We start from the raw sequence: 14,898 nt of genomic DNA on the forward strand, positions 1-14,898 counted from the left end.
GGGGGGGGGAGGATGGTGAAGTCTGAGACAGCTCCCTCCCTGCATTACTAGTGAGAGGCTGGCTTCACAGACAGGGGGGAACTGCCTGACCCTCACTCCTGACTTCCCCCATGTCCCAGCTAGTGAATGGTGTGTGGGTGAAGGGGGGGGGGGGGAGGATGGTGAAGTCTGAGACAGCTCCCTCCCTGCATTACTAGTGAGAGTCTGGCTTCACAGACAGGGGGGAGCTGCCTGACCCTCACTCCTCCGGGGTATTGTGATCTTCCTGCACACAGTGCCCTATCCCTGATACCAGGGGTGTTGTGATCTTCCTGCATGCAGTGCCCTCTCCCTATTAATACCAGGAGTGTTGTGATCTTCCTGCATGCAGTGCCCTATCCCTATTAATACCAGGAGTGTTGTGATCTTCCTGCATGCAGTGCCCTATCCCTGATACCGGGATGTGTGCAAGAAGATCACAACACCCCCGGTATCAGGAATAGGGCACTGTGTGCAGGAAGATCACAACACCCCCAGTATCAGGAATAGGGCACTGTGTGCAGGAAGATCACAACACCCCTGGTATTAGGGATAGGGCACTGTGTGCAGGAAGATCACAACACTCCTGGTATTAATAGGGATAGGGCACTGTGTGCAGGAAGATCACAATACCCTGGTATCAGGGTTAGGGCACAAGTTCTAGTCACATTGACTGATCACATTACTTGTTTTGTCAAGCTACCAACTGTTTCCATTTCCCATCCCCCATATACTGTCAGTAGGAAACTTGGTAACATGAATAAATAAGAGGGCAGCCAATAGGAATACATATTCATTCCTAAACTGACCTTAACTGACCTGAAAAGTGTCAAATTGTATCATTTTCAGTTAGTGCGCACTAACTCCCAGTTAGTGCGCACTAACTCCCGTTAGTGCGCACTAATCGGAAAAAACGATTTTTAACGATTTTTTAACTAAAAAATCGTGCCTAAGACGATTTTCTTGCCCTGCCACACGATTACTATCGTTAAGACGATATGGAAAACGATTCACATCCCTAATTACTTGTCCTTTATTATCCGATTGACGAAGAAGGAAATCAGTACCATACCCAATAATGTTTCGGTACTGTGATTTTTCTGAAAATCACATTGAAGCCAATGTAGTACTGCATTATCACTCAAAAAATCATCAAATCGCTTATATACTAATTTTTCTAACAGTTTATCCAATGAGACCAAATTTGAAATTGGTCTATAACTAACTCATAGGATCATTTATTGATAAATTACCTTAAGAACATAAGAAATTGCCAAGCTGGGTCAGACCAAGGGTCCATCAAGCCCAGCATCCTGTTTCCAACAGATGCCAAACCAGGCCACAAACACTAAGAAGATCCCATGCTACTGAGGCAATTAATAGCAGTGGCTATTCCCTAAGTAAACTTGATTAATAGCAGTTAATGGACTTCTCCTCTAAGAACTTATCCAAACCTTTTTTGAACCCAGCTACACTAACTGCACTAACCACATCCTCTGGCAACAAATTCCAGAGCTTTTTTGTGCTTTGAGTGAAAAATAATTTTCTCCGATTAGTCTTAAATGTGCTACTTGCTAACTTCATGGAATGCCCCCTAGTCCTTCTATTATTCGAAAGTGAAAATAACCGATTCACATCTACTCGTTCAAGACCTCTCATGATCTTAAAGACTTCTATCATATCCCCCCCTCAGCTGTCTCTTCTCCAAGCTGAACAGCCCTAACCTCGTCAGTCTTTCCTCATAGGGGCGCTGTTCCTTCCCCTTTATCATTTTGGTTGCCCTTCTCTGTACCTTCTCCATCACAACTATATCTTTTTTGAGAAGCGGCAACCAGAATTGTACACAGAATTCAAGGTGCAGTCTCACCATGGAGCGATTATAAAGGCATTATGACATTTTCCGTTTTATTCACCATTCCCTTCCTAATAATTCCTAACATTGGGGGTCATTTTTCAAAATGCGGTAAGGCGTTTTCGCATGCGTTAAGGGCTTATCGCATGCGAAAAGCCCCGTTTTCGCATGCGATAGGCCTTTAACGCATGCGAAAACATGTTTACCGCATGCGATCGCACCATATCGTATGGTGCGATGCAAATTCCAAAAATGGGAGGAGTAGGGGCAGGCTCTCTGCGAAGAGTATCGCACAGCCATAATGCAGATTTTTAGCTACACCTTTTTCAAATGTGTTAGCGGCTGTGACCATGCGGAAAGGGTTTATTGCCATTTGCGATGTGTCCCGTAAAGTGTATTTGAAGGAGAGAGAGAGAGAGAGAGAGAGAGACTGGCCATAATAGCATGTCCCGTAGATAGGTATTTGTATCCCTAGGATAGGCCCACCTAGTAACTCGAGGTGGGGATTAGGTAAGAGTGTAGGGGGTTAGGGGCCGCTTTCACATTCTACATGAGACGTACGAACAGAACAGTGGTCTCTTGTGAAGATTTGCTGGCCTTCGGAGTGAGGAAACTCACTCAAAGATGAGATCTGGGCAAGGGTCTCTCAACCTAGCTTGATGGACTCTCTACCTGGGTAACATCAAGCTAGGTTGAGAGACCCTTGCCCAGATCTCATCTTTGAGTGAGTTTAGTTTCCTCACTCCGAAGGCCACTCTACCTGGGTAACATCAAGCTAGGTTGAGAGACCCTTGCCCAGATCTCATCTTTGAGTGAGTTTAGTTTCCTCACTCCGAAGGCCACTCTACCTGGGTAACATCAAGCTAGGTTGAGAGACCCTTGCCCAGATCTCATCTTTGAGTGAGTTTCCTCACTCCGAAGGCCAGCAAATCTTCACAAGAGACCACTGTTCTGTTCGTACGTCTCATGTAGAATGTGAAAGCGGCCCCTAACCCCCTACACTCTTACCTAATCCCCACCTCGAGTTACTAGGTGGGCCTATCCTAGGGATACAAATACCTATCTACGGGACATGCTATTATGGCCTCTCTCTCTCTCTCTCTGAAAAACAGGTCCCCCAGTGGTTGAATGCAGGAAATACATCAGGTTTGGCACTTATTGCAGAATATGAAGTGGTATCGCAATGTGCACTAACTTATCTCTTCGCACAGGTAATTATTGCGAAAAATACTATATTAGCATAAAACACGCCCCTTTTGCTATCGCATGCGGTACTTACCGCATTTTTATAAATCCAGGCCATTGTTTGCTTTTTTGACTGCTGCAGCACACTGAACCGACTGTTTTAAAGTATTATCCACTATGATGCCTAGATCTTTTTCTTGGGTAGTAGCTCCTAATATGGAACCTAACATCGTGTAACTACTGCAAGGGTTATTTTTCCCTATATACAACACCCTGTACTTGTCTACATTAAATTTCATCTGCCATTTGGATGCCCAATCTTCCAGTCTTGCAAGGTCCTCCTGTAATGTATCACAGTCTGCTTGTGATTTAACTACTCTGAATAATTTTGTATCATCCGATAATTTAATAACCTCACTCATCGTATTCCTTTCCAGATCATTTATATATATATTGAAAAGCACCGGTCCAAGTACAGATCCCTGAGGCACTCCACTGTTTACCCTTTTCCACTGAGAAAATTGACCATTTAAACCTACTCTGTTTCCTGTCTTTTAACCAGTTTGTAATCCACGAAAGGACATCGCCTCCTATCCCATGACTTTTTAGTTTTCTTAGAAGCCTCTCATGAGGGATTTTGTCAAATGCCTTCTGAAAATCCAAGTACATTACATCTACCGTTTCACCTTTATCCACATGTTTATTAACCCCTTCAAAAAAATGAAGCAGATTTCTTATATACTGGGTATACCGAAGACAGGTTTAAAGCAGCTGGTACACAACCCGCAGAAAGAGATTGATTACATAATGTAGTTAAAGTGTCCAAAAAAGTATCTTTCAACACATAAATAGTAGAGAAAGCACATGGATCTAGAGGACAAACAGAATTTTTTAAAATATTCAAGAATCCTTCAACTTCTGAATTCCCAACTGATTCAAAGTGATTCCAAATTTTGACCAATGGTCTCATTAAAGGGGACTCAGTCTCTAATTCTAATCTAGTTGCTAAATCTGAACCTTGCTGACTAACAACAGTTTGGCTTCCCTACTCTTATTTTTCACTATCTGGCATTTCCTGGACATGTTTGATCTAGAGTGTGAAGTGGTCACGGAGATTGTGATTGACCACATCAGGGGCCCCGGAAGAGAAATCTTCCTCCCCTTTCGGACCTGACCATGGACCTATAGTACTCCTAGTCGAGGATAAAGCACTGAAATGGGGGATTGGCTACACCTGTTTTTTTATGTTTGGCCCCCATTTGTGTGGCCTTCTTGGCTTGATTTTGCTTTGTCTTGTCCATTTGTCGGTCTGCCCTATGTCTTGTAATTGGCGCTAGTATTGTGGCCTTCTGCTATTTTTGTTCTTGCCTTGTCTTGTGGTGCACTCCTTTGTCCTTTCTGGTGTTTTTGAACAAGAACAGAAGGCTCTCTTCTGTTCTTTGTTCTCCGCAGCTCAGTCTTGCTCTAGTGCAGGGGTGGGCACTTCCGGTCCTCGAGGGCCACAAACCAGTCTGGTTTTCAGGATATCTCTAATGAATATGCATGAGAGAGATTTATTTGCATGCACTCTGCCTCAGTTGTATGCAAATCTATGTCATGCATATTCATTAGGATATCCTAAAACCTCGACAGGTTTGTGGCCCTCGAGGACTGGAATTGCCCACCCCTGCTCTAGTGGGTGCCCTTCTGTCTCTGTCTAAGTGCACCAGAACCTGCTGGCCACCTGAACCTGAGAGCTCAACTCGAGAGGGAGGATGACTGATCAGGCAGAAGATCTTCTTCAAGCCAGCAGTTTCTGAGTCCAGCCCCACTCCTGCTCTCAAAGTTACCCTTAATGGCACTTTAAGCTGTAACATCCGGAGTGGAATTCTCCCTCAGCCAGCAGGTTTCAAACAGAAACTTTTAGTCCTGCCTGCTATTCTCCACAGTATAAGCCTGTGGTTTGAAGGCCAAGTCACTGACCCTCCCCTTCTTACCAACCAGGCCCCAGGTTCAAGGCTTGTCACAACCTTTTTGGCCCTTATGAGGTGAAAGGGAAGGTCATGGGTGCCTGCCCTTCAAATAAGCAGACTTAAAATTGCTGCACTCTAGACTGCCTAGAGTGCAGCAATTTTAGGGGTGGGCAGGGGCTTTGCAGTGCTTGAGCAACCAAGACTCTGTCTTGATGACACTATTGGACAATTCCCCAGTCTCAGGCTGCAGAGAACAGCCCTCTAGCATCTTGCTCAAGCACCTCACCTCCCGGATACCGTGCAGGAAACAGGAAGAGAGGAATGAGCCTGGATCAGACACAGCATAGAGCAAAGCAAATGAGTCACTCTGCTCCATAATCTAGCCCCTCTCCTCCTTTTATTTTCCCCTTCCTCCTTATCCTGAAAGTCAGAGGAGGGAAGGGGGGATGAAGCTGGAGTGATCAAACATGTTCTTGTATTGTTTATTCTAGTTTTAGTTTCATTTCTGAATTAGAAATTTTATGATAGCGCATTCCCCATTTAAGTTGGAAGTTACCAGGACCCAGTTATGAAAAATGTTTTCATGAGACAAAGTCTGGGTTTACAGAACTGTGCCAGAGAACAGCATGTGTCTCAAGAAATGAACTATTGCTGAGGATTAAATAGGAATGACAGGGGGCAAGTACAACTGTTTACTTTCAACAAGGTGTTGAGTAGGTCTACTATAGTTAGAAAGGCCATTACAGCAGTGTGGGATGCAGCAGCTCCATCAGGACATCGGCAGAAGAGGCCAGCTTGAACAAAACGCAACCACACTGAAGCAGATGGAGCCTGAGGCAGTGGGACCTGGACCAGCCAAGCAGAGCCTGAATGAAAATAGTCTAGTGTTGGGTTCAAAAGTACTGTGGATGCAGGTGTAGCGGTAAGCAGTGGCGTGGATGGAAAATGGCATTTCAACTGTGAATAATGTTAGATCCTCCGGAAGTAAAGAAGAGTGCCACAGAGAAAGCAACCAATAGAATTTGCTGGTCATTTGTGAAATTTGTACTCCAAAAAGCTGGCTTGGGCCTTAATATTTGTAAATGGTTAAACTAGCTGTAAAATAATCCTCATGTTAGAGATAAAGTGAATGGTGGATATTGGGATGTGCATTCGTTTGCGACGAAATAGGAAATAGAGACGATATTTCCTATTTCATCGCGTTTCGGGAGGGTGACAAAATGATAAGAAAACCAAACGAAATTTCGTGTGGTTTTCTTATTGTATTTTGGGGGGGGGGGAGAAAGGGCACATTAAAAAAAACAAACCCTGATGGCGCTAGCTGTCCATTGCTCCTACCATGTGACAGAGGCCAGCCAATGGCACCGATAACCTCTGTCACACAGTATGGGCAAAGAGCCATCAGCGCCATTTTGATTAATGGCAGCTGACAGCCTGAGAGGGAGAGATTGATCCCGGGACCCTGCTGGATCACCAGGGACTTTTGTTAAGTCTTGGGGGGGGGGGGGGGGGTCGGGAGTGTGGGGGGTTGCAATTAATTAAATTTGAAGAGTTGGAGTGGGTTTGGGGTTTTTTTTGTTTTGTTTTTTTCTACAACCCCCCGTCTGCCCCCCCAGGGTTTCGAGCTTCGTTTCGGGGGACTGGCGAAATAAAATCAGCCCGAACCATGGGAAAATGAAATTTCCCACGTCGGGCCGATAACGAAGGCCGAACCAAAAGGTTCGGCCAAATCACATCTCAGAGTTTGATACCTTGAGGGAAATTAGATAGGGATACCTGTTTTCTGCCTTAATATTTGCTTTAATCATGGAGCCTTTGGCAATTCAGATACCTAAAAACACAGATTTGTTTTTGTGGCTTGTTGGAGGGAGGGGGTAGAGAAGGTGAGTTTGAAATGAAGATATCAATGTTTGCAGATGATATTCTGATGGCAATTATAAAACTCCACCTCTCTTTACACAATTTACTAAAACAACTGAAGAATTTTTGCAAGGCATCAGGATTAAAGTTAATTGTAACAAATCTGAGGCTCTTAAATTATCATCAAATGAGGTAAAAGTAAAGTTATCCAATCCAATTTTTCTTTTAATTGTGCTTCTCAATATGTGAACTATTTGGGGATTAAATTAGCAAAGGATTTAGATAATTTATGCAAGATTAATTTTTCAAATTTGTTAAAAATATTTTTTAAAAACCTGAAATGGTCAAAATACAGAGAATTCCAAGTTTGAAAATGTGTTACCTCTTTCAGGCATTACTACTATTAACTCTAAGTGGGATCTTAAAGAAACGGCAATCAAAATGTTCAAACTTTAGATGGAATTTTAAAGCTCATAGAATTTCTAAAACCAGTATTACATAAGGAAAAGATGAGAAGAGACTTCACAGTACCAAATGTATATTATTATTATTTTATATGCCAGTTAGAAACAATTTGGAAATAGTTCCTAATCCAAGATTTAAAAACATAAGGAGAAATTGAATAATTAGGTAACCTCCACTGGGAATTGGGAGAATCCTGGCTACTTAGGGAACATGAAGAAATTGAGCTGGATTATTATCCCCTAAAAATCTGGAATTTACATACAAATAGGGGTGTATCTATTGAAGAATTGTCACTCTGGATGCCAATAGTAAATAAAACTCTATTTCCCTCCAGACTATTGGCAGCAATTTTCAGTAGCTGGAAGTGTAAGAGTCTGATTAGAATTGGTCAGTTCGTTTGTGGAAGAGGACTCATTCAATGTATAGAGTTAAAGAAAAGTATAATTGAAAAAAAGAGAAGGACTTCTACACTAATTTGCAAATAGTGCATTTTGTAAATAGGAAATATGTAATTAATAAGGTCCAAAAGAATAACATATCATTTGAAGAATTTATTAAATGTAAGATCCACCAGGGTGTTTGTTTCCTCAATATACCAATTATTGGAAGTGACAGATGCACATTCTCCTGATTACTGTTTAAATGAGAAAAAGACTTAAATATTGCACTTTATATGGTCTGATGGTCCCAAATATAGAATCGAGTGAGACAGTTTGCAGTGTCTACCATCATGATAGAGAATGCATATACTGTATATTGTATATAATATGTAATAATTATGAGCTAGTATGTGATGCCAATAAAACAGTTATGCTCACTAAGAGCCTGATTCATCAATTAATTATCTTTGATGGGAATTTAGTTGAATTTGATTGTTTGGTACAGTATTTCCCAACCAATGTGCCATGGCACACTGAGTGCTTCAGACCTGATCAGGAGTGCCATTTGAAAGATACCATTGCCTGATGCTCAAAGCTAGGCCAGCCTCTGGTCTCTGCTCTCAGCAACAAGAGGGACCAGCAGTAACTCTTACACATCTAGGAGCTCATTTCTGAGAACATGGGTAATCATGCATGCCTCTTTGTTTCTAACTAAACTAGGCCTGGAGTGTGGTAATTAATGGACAGTTTACAGAGTTCTGGCAGCCACATGCGGCAGCCACGGTAACTGAGCAGGCTGCCTGCACCACACCGGCTTCTCCCTTCTCCTGCACTTGTATCTAGAAGGAGCTGGTCCATCGTGACAGGTTCATGTGTGTCTTTGCCTCCTCCTTCCCTTTCTTTGTATCAAAATTTAGAAGAGGGAGGAGTTTTCAGAACTTCATAGCTGCTCTTTTGGCTCTATGAATTTTCTCCATGTCTGCACTGCCTGTTCATGGAGGTTGGTGTAAACACACAACATTTTGTTAATGTAGGTGTGCCTTGGGCTTAAAAAGGTTGGGAAGCACTGATTTAATATTGTCAATATGTTGTAAAAGCTATATTGATTGCTTTTATTATTTCATTGTAAGTATTAATATCTTGATTGTATTTTTACATTATTTATGAATCTACTTTTGTACTGCCTTTGGGCAGAAATGATACAGAATGTGAATTTTAACTTAAATTAAATTAAGGTCTGCTCTGATAGACACAGAAAGGGAAAAAAAGCCTTAGTGAATCAGCCACCAAGGAATGTGTGGTTTTTGCTGGAGAAACTGTAAACGAGAAGACAATTGTATAGGCATGTGGTGGTCCTCTCCAGTGCTGTAAGAATTCTGGAAGAAAAATTAAACATAAGGTTAATAACCTTTTAGGTACCAAGAACTTAAAACCTGCTTAAACCTGTTCCACTTGTGGAACATTGGTACCTAGAAGGCTAAGGAGCTTCCAGTAATTCCAGAAATAGTTTTACTATAACTGACAGTTGAAGGGAGTTTACTCATTGAAAAATAAATGAATCACATATTTGCTGGTGGCATTACAATCTGGTTGCAGTGACAACGAGAAATACCTGTTGGTCCAAGTTTGAATGACTGGCTCAGCAGAGTATGGACTTTTGTTGTCAGTGGAGAAAATGTACTTTTGACAAACAAGATATTATTCGCAAATTTCATGAGATTTGGTCTGGAGAACAGACTAGATGAATTCCAGTCAACATTTTCTGATTGGAGTAATATCAAGATAAAAAGAGTAAGATAGGACTTATCCAGCTATCTAGCGGCCGCTGAACATCCGGTTATATACAGCGGCTGGCTGCTAGATGGATGGATAAGTGACTTAACCAGCTATCTTTTAGTCATGGTGCTGAATATCCCATCTAAGTTAGCCAGATATGTCTATCTGGCTAATCTAGATGAACGGACAACTTTTGAATACTGACCACATAAATATTTTGTCAAATGTAATTTCTCATGTATTCAACAGAACACAATATTGTAGAGCAATATATACATGTAAAGTAATGTAATGTAGTGTTACACTGACTCATCCTGTTATATTTCTGAAAAATTCAATAAACTGTATATACATGTACAAAGAACTATTTGCCATTGTTAGCTTTGTATTAAAAATTTAATATTTACATAAAAAATGTGTGCAGTCCAGTAATTTCTAGTTTATTTCAGGTCACTTAGCAGAATGCTAAGGAGGCAGTGATGCAGGGCACAGGATGTATTAAAAGATTTCATTGTTATGTCCCATGATTTAGCACTTCCATTTCTTCTTCTTTTGCAGGAGCAAACGCAAATCAAACTGACCTTTGACCACAGTCTCTTCAAGATCAGAAAGGTTTATCTGTTCATCCTGTTTAGTTCATAACTTTTCATTCGTCAATGTAACACTAAGTTTCACCACTTAATCAAATTCATATTGTACCAGATAGTAAGAACCAGGAGGCGAGCAGAGGGAAATAAAAATAATTACGGTAGTATGTAAACATCAGGCATCTAGGTGAAAAGCCACCATATTCAAAGAGATCACTATATACAGTGCAACTATTGCAAAGTAATGCAGCAGACCTATTTTATAACATATAGGGTAGGAGTCAACAAATTCAATTATTATAAAGTGAATTTATAAGAATTTGTCTACTCTCACAAACACTTGTAACAGTTATTTGAGGGACAAGACAATTGTTCATTATGACCAAGGGGTATTTTTTTTTTTTTTTTTAAATATAAGGCAGGACCATTCTAATAATGATATTTACTTATATGCTTATATAGGGTTTCGCTCCCAAGTACCCTACAGAGAGGTTACACATTTATTACTCAGTGATACTTCATTCTCATTTTCTGTCTGGGCAGACATTTACACCTGCAGAGTCTCACATTTGCACAAATGTCACATGCCAGTCATGTTCCTCCTTTATCACTTAGTGAGCCTTTATAGCAGAGAACCAAGTCTCAAGAAATGTTGTTTGCTTTTACCTTAAAATGTAAGTATTATCTGCATATCTCTCTCAGCCTTCAGGTACAGAGCTGACTGCTCAAAATGTCTGGCCATCTGTGGCCTCCTCTGATTTTATTGTGTGTTGCTGAAGCTCCCAGTAATCACCCCCATTAAAGTCAGTGGTGCCATACATGGTTGTTTCGGCAACCTGCGGCAAGAACACTGAAGATTGCTGGAAGCTTAAAGCAGATCAGAGTGAGATTTTGAGACTTTAATTATAATGGAGGAATTCTGGTATATAAAATGATGCTGCCACTGAGGTTTGTGGATATGAATAATGTATTTAAGAGCCCCACTGTCTTTGTATAAGGGCAATGCAATATCTGTAAGATTATTTAGTGTAGAAAAGCCATATGCAGGGCCTTGAAGAACCAGCTGTAGCTTTCACAAACAACATGATATCTCAAGTATGTTTGTTTGAGATTGTCGTGTTCAGCAAATTCTTCTGAGGATGTGCAAACTCATTTGAATTGAGCACATTCAGAAAATTTGCCAAAGTCACTAAGATTTGCTGTAAATTATCAAAATGCTTTGAAATTCATACATGCGCATGAGTTAGGGTCCAGAGATTATTTGGGAAATAATTTTCAATCAGCACAAAATTACTACAACAAATAAAGAGTAATTTTATAACAGCCTGCACAAGGCTAACATCTGCACGTAGAAAGCATATGCAAACTATAACCCAGATTTTCAGAGTGGACATACATGCCTAAATCCGCTTTGTAAATTAGTGGTTACCCGCGCATCCCTTCATGGTATACATGCACACTTTACTCCGGCTAGGGAGCTTGTGCAAACACTTATGTATACATTTACACTCATTCTTTTAAAAATAAAAAGTATGATGGTAACTTTCAAAGCAGCGTAGAGTCACACGTGTGCGCGTTTGTCATCCGCAGTCAGGGGCGCAGCTATTTTATAACATATGTGTGCATTTTACAAAATAGCCTGGCCACATGCACAAATGCACTGAATTTTAAGTGACCGTGCACTTGCACATGCAAAAGCCACTTCTACCACATAAGTGGGGACATTTTAAAAGGGACGCACACCGATGCTATTGCCTGTTTTATCAGTTCCTCCCCAGTTTGCCCAGTTACTAGCTAGGTTCTCCAAACCCCCTGATTTGATGCCCTGTACACCCCCCAGTTACCCCAGACCTTTACATCCCTGCAAAATGGCTCATTATTATTATATTTTTAAATTTATAAGCCATCTGTAGCAGAAGCAAAGTTTCGCGGCAGGAGACCTCGCGTGCCTCAGATCGTGTAAGTGTTTACGTGCAAATTTCTGGTTCATGTCTCGATCCGCCCATGTACCACCTGTGCCCTGCCCAAAGCATGCTCATACCCTGTCCCTTTATGAGAAGTTCCGAGATGAACGCATATCTGGGCTGCTTTTAAACTCTGCTCTGCGCATAAGCCTGACATATTTGCACATCCCCTAATTTCGTAAATGGATTTCTCATTGTAACTCCAACCCCCCTCCCAGAATGCCTCATTGCTGTGCATTTAAAAGTATGCACAGAATTCCTTCTGCGCGTATTTTCAAAAGCCGATTTGTGTATGCAAAACCAAGTTTTATGCACACAGCCTAATGTAGATAAAGATAATAAACTGAAGCATACAGATAGGACTTGCTGAAAAATATAACTAGTAGAAACAAGCAGATCACACAGAGAGAGACTGAAGGAGGTAAAGATGCACTTTCTCAAAGAAAGTCAGGACAGGGAAGATATACAAACATTCAATTATATAACAGGTTTCAATAAGATATCAGAATGAAAAGCTCAAGGACAAGCTGAAGGAAGAGAGACTCAAAAGGAATGAGAAAATAGTTTTTCACTGAAAGGGTGGTGGACAAGTACAAAAGACTTCCAGTGGAGATGGTAGGAGTCAAAACACTGGCAGAATTCAAGCATACATGGGGATGTACACAAAGGTATCTTAGTGGTAGGGGGAGGGAGGCAGAAGAGCACAAACTGAGTAAAACAGGTGACAGCATAATAGGCAGGCACAAATGGGCAGACCAGGTGGATCAAATTGTTATCTGCCAACATATTCTATGTTTCTAACTTTGGAATTGTTTACTAGAAACCAAAAGAACAGACTCTTCTCAATATGGTTCAACATTTTGCCCCACCTGTTTCAATGAACTATATCCTCTTTATAAGAAGGTATATTAAAATTATTTCTGCTAATATAAAAGAAGGTGAACATTTTTTTTGTGCCCTATTTAGGGGCAGATTTTCAAAGGCTACGCGCGTAACCCAAGAAAATCTGCCCCTGCGCGCGCCGAGCCTATTTTGCATAGGCTCGGTGGCATGCGCAAGGCCCAGGATGTGCGTATGTCCCAGGGCTTCGAAAAAGGGGCAGGAAGGGGGTGTCCGGGGGTGGGGGCGGTCCAGCGGTCCGGTGGCTTGTCCAGAGCACTCCTCCGTTCCGGCCATGCTGGAGGTTCGCGAGCCAGCAGCCAGCTGGCACGCACAAAGTTCGCCTGCCTCTGGTAGGCGTAAGACATAAAATAAGGTAAGGGGGGGGAATTTAGGTAGGGCTGGGGGGTGGATTAGATAGGGGAAGGGAGGAGAAGGTGGGGGGGGGGCAGAAAAAAGTTCCCTCCAAGGCCACTTTGATTTCGGAGCGGCCTTGGAGGGAATGGGGAAAGCCATTGGGGCTCCCCTCGGGCTCGGCGCGTGCAAGGTGCGAACAAATCTACGCCCGTGCATATGTTTTAAAATCTGCCCCTTAATGTTCCTACTTTATTTTCATATATTTTTTGCTTTGCCCTTTCCCTCTTTGGAACTCATTTTACATTAGTATTTACAGGTTAATAATTATTCTATGATTACAAACAATACAATTGTGCCATATTCGAGGGGGATCATGTGATTCTGTCTTCTATCTGCATGGAATGCTTCTGGAATTTTCTAGGAAAGTTCAGGCATGTGTGGTTTCCAGTACACTGTTGCACTAACAGCTGCTCAATTTTTTGCTTTTCTGTCGTTCGAAGAGGACAGTCCTTAGACTGTTCCACAGCTAGTTGTTGCCTCGGAGTTCATGCTTTTTCAAAACTTTCTATTTCTTTCTTCAACTAAGCCGTCCTTATCCTTAGTAGAGACTTTAATCAGGTTTTTTGGCATGTCCTAAGTTTATATGTTTCTTCTTAGATGGAATGATTACCTAGGCATTTGGTTGATTCTTCAGATGAATTGAGTAGCATGAATTAAACGATTCAACACCAATCAGTGTGTCAAGTGACCTATGTTTGGTCACATCTCCATTGATGCTTAGTTAATTCTTCACATGAAGAGTTGCTCTGGTGATCATCTTGACCTCAACAGGCAAGGAGAAATGAATCAGTGCAGAAGATCACTATCCAGATGTTGCAGTCATTATTTATTTATTTTAAATTTTGTATATACTAGAATGGAGAAACCATGCTAGTTTGTCATCAACTTTCTCAAGTATCATCTGAGTCCAGTACCTCAATTGGAGTTTATAGGAGCTCTGCTAACCATGACTCAGGCCAAGGCCCATCTCCTGGATGACAGAGCCTAAAACATTGTGGTTGCAGTGATGGTAGATAATTCAGAGTTAGCAGATATCACCTTGGTCCATGTTGAGAATGCTGGGCCCCATGGCTATAATGATTCATATTATTCCTGTGGCATGTTTCAATATGAGAAAAGCTCAATGGATTTGAAGTTCTCAGTGAACTCAAACCACACAGAAACTAAAGAACAGCATCCTGATTATGGAAGAGATAACAGGCTGTCCTTGTGGTTCTCCCACTTCAGTTTGACCAAAGGTCTTCCCTTCTACATTCCTTCTCACCAGATTATACTCATGGATACGTCTAATCTTGGCTAAGGGAGTTCACCTACAAGAACTGCATATCTAGAGCTCTGGTTCATGCAAGAAACATCTTTTTATATCAATTTCTTAAAGACAAGAGTAGTACTGAATGCTCTAAAGCAGGGGTGGCCAACTCCAGTGCTTTAGAGCCAAAAACAGGCCAGGTTTTCAGGATATCCACAATGAATATGCATGAGATAGATTTGCATGCACTGCCTCCATTGTATGCAAGGCTATGTCATGATTATTTATTGTGGATATCCTGAAAACCTCAAGGA

General features: G+C 41.5%; 1 protein-coding gene across 2 annotated transcripts in view; it reads left to right on the forward strand.

Moving 5' to 3' along the window:
* The window catches only part of CARF (calcium responsive transcription factor), a 435,125-nt gene that overhangs the window by 318,772 nt on the left and 101,455 nt on the right, over positions 1-14,898 (forward strand). The window contains exon 17 of one of the 2 annotated variants that reach the window (XM_029606288.1): positions 10,047-10,100. The exons of the other annotated variant lie outside the window; for it this stretch is intronic. Coding sequence (XP_029462148.1) covers positions 10,047-10,100 — 54 coding nt within the window. The remainder of the gene's footprint in view (positions 1-10,046; positions 10,101-14,898) is intronic. 2 annotated transcript variants of the gene reach the window in all.

Source organism: Rhinatrema bivittatum, chromosome 6, assembly GCF_901001135.1.
Source record: "Rhinatrema bivittatum chromosome 6, aRhiBiv1.1, whole genome shotgun sequence".
NCBI lineage: Eukaryota > Metazoa > Chordata > Amphibia > Gymnophiona > Rhinatrematidae > Rhinatrema > Rhinatrema bivittatum.